At 41.8% G+C, this 6000-nt stretch overlaps 1 protein-coding gene across 9 annotated transcripts in view; it reads left to right on the forward strand.

Annotated features, from left to right (window-relative positions):
* myo16 (myosin XVI) overlaps positions 1-4698 on the forward strand; it is a 351216-nt gene extending 346518 nt beyond the window's left edge. For 8 of the 9 annotated variants that reach the window (XM_061879193.1, XM_061879191.1, XM_061879188.1 and 5 more), the window contains one exon: positions 1952-4698. In XM_061879193.1, the coding sequence (XP_061735177.1) occupies positions 1952-2119 (168 nt within the window). In that variant the 3' untranslated portion in view covers positions 2120-4698. The remainder of the gene's footprint in view (positions 1-1951) is intronic. The other variant, XM_061879187.1, reaches the window with a different exon arrangement.
* The last annotated feature ends 1302 nt before the right edge of the window (positions 4699-6000 follow it).

The following is a 6000-nucleotide window of genomic DNA, read 5'->3' on the forward strand; positions in this document are numbered from 1 at the left end:
TACAAGCTATCTTACGCGGCTATAGCAAGTAGACTGCGATGCCAGACTAGCAGCAAACAGACTTCACTGCAATTTATTACATTTAATGAACGGTTAGGCAACTAATCTAGTTTCAGAATTGACATAAGCCATGCTAGAATGTTGTTTTTACTTTAAAATCCTTCGTCGTATCAGCTAGTTAACCCTACTGTAGATGGTAAACCAACATTTCTGACTAGCAACAAACAGACTTCACTAAAGTTTACTACATCTCATGATTAAACCGCTTACCCTATTTTTATAAGGGTATAAGTCGCACCCGCCGAAAATGCATAATAAAGACGGAAAAAAACATATAAGTCGCACTGGAGTATAAGTCGCATTTTTGGGGGAAATTTATTTGATAAAAACCAACACCAAGAATAGACATTTGAAAGGCAATTTAAAATAAATAAAGAATAGTAAACAACAGGCAGTGGGGCAAAAAAGTATTTAGTCAGCCACCGATTGTGCAAGTTCTCACACTTAAAATGATGACAGAGGTCTGTAATTTTCATCATAGGTACACTTCAACTGTGAGAGACAGAATGTGAAAAAAAATCCAGGAATTCACATTGTACGAATTTTAAAGAATTTATTTGTGAATTATGGTGGAAAATAAGTATTTGGTCAACCATTCAAAGCTCTCACTGATAGAAAGAAGTTTTGGCTGAAAATCTTACGATACATGGCCCCATTCATTCTTTCCTTAACACGGATCAATCGTCCTGTCCCCTTAGCAGAAAAACAGCCCCAAAGCATGATGTTTCCACCCCCATGCTTCACAGTAGATATGGTGTTCTTGGGATGCAACTCAGTATTCTTCTTCCTCCAAACACTACGATTTGAGTTTATACCAAAAAGTTCTATTCTGGTTTCATCTGACCACATGACATTCTCCCAATCCTCTGCTGTATCATCCATGTATCCATTTTGGTATAAACTCAACTTGTCGTGTTTGGAGGAAGAAGAATACTGAGTTGCATGCCAAGAACACCACACCTACTGTGAAGCATGGGGGTGGAAACATCATGCTTTGGGGCTGTTTTTCTGCTAAGGGGACAGGACAATTGATCCGTGCTAAGGAAATAATGAATAGGGCCATGTATCGTGATATTTTGAGCCAAAACCTCCTTCCATCAGTGAGAGCTTTGAATGGTTGACCAAATACGTATTTTCCACCATAATTTACAAATAAATTCTTTAAAATTCCTACAATGTGAATTCCTGGATTTATTTTTGCACATTCCGTCTCTCACAGTTGAAGTGTACCTATGATGAAAATTACAGACCTCTGTCATCATTTTAAGCGGGAGAACTTGCACAATCGGTGGCTTATTAAATACTTTTTTGCCCCACTGTATGTTGTATGACGCATAAATAACCAACTGAGAAGGTGCCTGGTATGTTAATGTAACATATTATGGTTAGAGTCATTCAAATAACTATAACATATAGAACATTTTATACGTTTACCAAACAATCTGTCACTCCTAATTGCTAAATCCCATGAAATCTTATACGTCTAGTCTCTTACGTGAATGAGCTAAATAATATTATTTGATATTTTACGGTAATGTGTCAGTAATTTCACACATAAGTCGCTCCTGAGTATAAGTCGCACCCCTGGCCAAACTATGAAAAAAAAAACTGCGACTTATAGTCTGAAAAATACGATATTTACTCTCAGTATTTATAATAGCCTTTTAGAATGTTTTTGACATATCTGACAAACTAGCAACAAAATATATATTTCTTCTTTGCGATTATCGGTACCCTTCTGAGGTGGCATTACCGAGCACCACAGACTTACATTTGTGGAGGTAGTCTTTTCAGAGTTTCTTGAGATTTGGTCAAACCGCGCTTTCAAGGTTCCACTATGTTTAGCTCGCCAGTCAGAACGTGACACCTTTTCGTCTTCTGTCCAAATCAGGCGTTCCAGAGGGCATGTCTTTCCAAGGGAGACACCACCACGCTGCGGGAGCTTCTGCGCTGGCGGCAAGCGCAGTGTGAGGGGCGGGGCCACTGGAAGCAGCGCCCGCCTCAGACTCCGCCCTTGCCCCCCACGCTGCTCTGGTCCAGCAGGAAGACTTCCCCATGACCTTAGGACGGAATGTTTCGAGCTGCATAAACCTCAAATGTCGTATTCCACGGTCACAGACCTGATGGGGCCTTGGGGTCGCCTTCACCCTGCCAACCATGAAGCACTTTGTGACTGGAAAGCAAATTCCCAGGGACATCATGTACAGTACATGAATATTTATTTAAGAGGATGACATAGCTGGGTTGGAGAACAAAGTTAGGTTACAAGGTCTAAAAAGAAGAGAAAAGCTGGTGCTGATTATACTTGATGTGCTTTCCTGCGACTGACGTTTACAAGTCAACAGACTTCTTAACTCACTCTAGCTACCAGAAACTTTTCAGGTAAACCGTTCCAACACAGAGGTTCCTCAGTATCATCCCAAGGTGCATCCCTCTTGTTTCCTGTTGCCTCCATCCTTTGAGGAAGACCTTTGGACGCAAACTTACCTTTGTGGTAAAAAGGAGAGCTGACAAAAAAACACGCTCTAAGTATCAGAAGCTTTCCAGGTACTCCACTCCAACACCGATAACATTGTTTGTTCTATATCTTCAACCACTGATCCCGCTAGTACTATCACAAAATGCAGTTCTCTCCCATCTGCTTACTGCCAGGTACCAAAAACCATTCACAGTTCCAGCACTGAAGCGCTGGTTTGTGTTACGTCTTTAAAAAAAAACAACAACCGCAGATCAGACTAGCCTCCCAAAGTGCATTTTTCTAAACTTTGCCAACTAACAGCCTTTGAGGAAGACTTCTGTATGCTGAAGATCGGACAGAGAACACATGTTCTAGGTACTTAATACTTATCAGTGACAGAGATCGTAGTCCAACGCTTTTGGTACTTCTTTGTCATCAGATCCGACTACCTTAAGTAACACCCCAAGGTGTGTTCCTCTTGATTTCTGTTCCCAACATCCTTTAAGTGAGACATCTGGATGCTGGTGATCAGACAGAAAACACACACACACACACTCCAAGTACATAAAACTTATCAGTGATCGAAATGGTAGACCAACGCTCTAGGTACTTCTTCATCTTCAGCAACAAAACCACCACGGATCTTTCAGTCACCCTCAGTAACATCCCAAGGTGTTTCCTCCTGACTTCTGTTACCAAAAGTTTTTGTGGAAGACCTCTGGATGGAAACTGCTGCTCTTAACTTTCTGGTGAAACGGACATTCGACAGAAAAAAATTCTGCGACCAGAAACGTTTCAGGCACAACATAACACGCTACCCTCCGCTACATCCCAAGGTGCATTCCTCTCGACTCCTATGGCCAACAGCTTTTAAGGAAACCTTCTGCCCACAAACTATGGCACTTACCTTTCCTGTGGAATTAGGATCCGAGTGAAAAACCGCACCAAGTACCAGGAACTGTTCAGGTTAAACAAAATGTAGACCAACACTTTGGTAACCTCTACTGCCTTAGCCTTTAAGAAGACTTATGTAGGCAAACTACTGCACTTAACCTTTCCAGTAATCCGACCAATATCATCTACAAACATGAAGCTGTCCGTTTGAAACCCAGTGCCAAAGTGTCACAACAGTTCTGCTACACTTCCCTTTCCTCACAGTCTTAAAAAGACTTGATCAAAGCTGCTCCTGTGGCTCAGCGAGGATTCCGTAAACTGTTCTTGAAAGTTTCAAAAATGAAGACGATCTCTGTGTTTGTACAGAATCCTCCACCGTTGGTGTGTCTGGACTTGCACCCACGACCCGTGTATCTCTTGAACCTTACCCCCCCACACACCCCACCCTTTGGTGTTTGACCTCCTAATGGCTGAAAGCAGCTGTACGGGTGTTTCCACAGTAACCGCTGTGTAAATAGTGACTGCTGAAGCGCAGAGATGAATCCACGCTGTCTGAGAATAGAAGAATGTCTTGGGTTCGATGCAATGACAGAGGTTTATTTTAAAATGTGAATACTTTGTTTTTATGGCAATTAAATCTTCATACTGTATTTAATCATTCATATTTCACGCCTCCCCTTCGTCTGACTGGTTCCAAAGACACAGAGCAGTACCACCGCCATGATGAACCTGCCGTTTCCTGACTGGCCGGCGATGGGCAAATAATTGTAAGCAGAGTATCAATGCTTTGAATTGATTTCTCTTTACCACCACGATCACCCTCAATGTGTCAGATTGATTCGGCGTTACCAATCGACAGCGCCGTCGCAGGATTGATCGCGGTCGAAGTCTGCGCATGACGACGCATTAATACTCTACCAGGAAGCAGTCCATTTCTGCCAAGACCAAACATCTTATTCCGCTGTTGCTATTGACTTGTTGGGTGCTCTTTGGTGGACTGGATGACAAAAGTACTTAAAAGTTATTTTATTATACTGTACTCTTTTTAAACTGTTTTAAAGCTAGGTCCATCACTTTCACCGTTAGGTTCCCTTGACTTCTTAGTTGTGCGTTTGGACTTAAAAAAAAAAACGGATGGAAAGGGATCTTGTAGCCGGCAGACCCGTCAGCGATCCTGTTCTGTCTCCCTGTAATGTTTGTCTGATCTTGAATGGGATTGTGCTGAAAATTGTAATTTTCCTGGAGGAACTCTCCTGACGGAATGAATAAAGTACTATCTAATCTAATCTTGTAGTGCTTCAGAAAGCCATGTTGGAATGTATGTTTGCCTCAATAAACCACAGCTCCCCTCGTGCAGCCCCACTATCATGTTTAAAGACCTACTGAAACCCACTACTACCGACCACGCAGTCTGATAGTTTATATATCAATGATGAAATAATAACATTGCAACACATGCCAACACGGCCGGTTAAGTTTACTAAATTACAATTTTATATTTCCGCGAAGTTTCTTGTTGAAAACGTCGCGGAATGATGACGCGTGTTTGTGACGTTATTGGTTGGAGGGGACATACTAGCCCATCAATTCATCGCATAATTACACAGTAATTTGGACATCTGTGTTGCTGAATCTTTTGCAATTTGTTCAATTAATAATGGAGACTTTAAAGAACAATGCTGTTGGTGGAAAGCGGTGGATTGCAGCTGTCTTTAGCACCGAGACACAGCCGGTGTTTCTTTGTTTGTTGTGAAGCTTTAACACAGAGCGGTGAAGCGAACATGTTTCTCTACGTCAACCGGCATGATTTTGGATGGGAAAATTGTGATATATATCTTACTGGTGACATCAGTGGATTATGCGTCCTCCTGCAGTAGCTGTCAAAAAAGGCAGCTGTGAGCTCTGCTCCTCGGCTTCTCTCTGAGACACTGGCGTGTTCACCACAGCCATCCGACTTTGAGGTATGTCTTTACAATTTCACTAAAACACCATTAAAACAATAAGCGGATAAGGGATCTTCCAGAATTATTCTAGTACATATGTCTAATTACATCTGAAACGCTCACACTGCCGCCGCCCGGAGCCGTCGCTTTTTATTCAATTTTATATTTTATTTTTTTTCTAGTCCTTCACTATCAATATCCTCATCCACAAATCTTTCATCGTCGCTCAAATTAATGGAGAAATTGTCGCTTTCTCGGTCCGGATAGCTCTTACTGCTGGTGGCTCACATTATAAACCATTTGAGGATGTGAGGAGCCCTCACACCGGTGACGTCACGAGCACATACTTGCGGTAAAGGCAAGGCTTTTTTATTAGCGACCAAAAGTTGCGAACTTTATCGTGGATGTTCTCTACTAAATCCTTTCAGCAAAAATATCGCGAAATGATCAAGTATGACACATAGAATGGACCTGCTATCCCTGTTTAAATAAGAAAATCTCATTTCAGTAGGCCTTTAAACCCTCATGTCTTCTTAGACAATACGGTTGCGTGTCCTTTTCAGCGGATAGTAAATCCATACAGCTTTACGAGCTGAACACTGACTATTCTACTGTAGGAGAAGAAACGTGGGTGTACTTTATTTT

This window comes from Nerophis ophidion, linkage group LG19, assembly GCF_033978795.1.
Source record: "Nerophis ophidion isolate RoL-2023_Sa linkage group LG19, RoL_Noph_v1.0, whole genome shotgun sequence".
Taxonomy (NCBI): domain Eukaryota; kingdom Metazoa; phylum Chordata; class Actinopteri; order Syngnathiformes; family Syngnathidae; genus Nerophis; species Nerophis ophidion.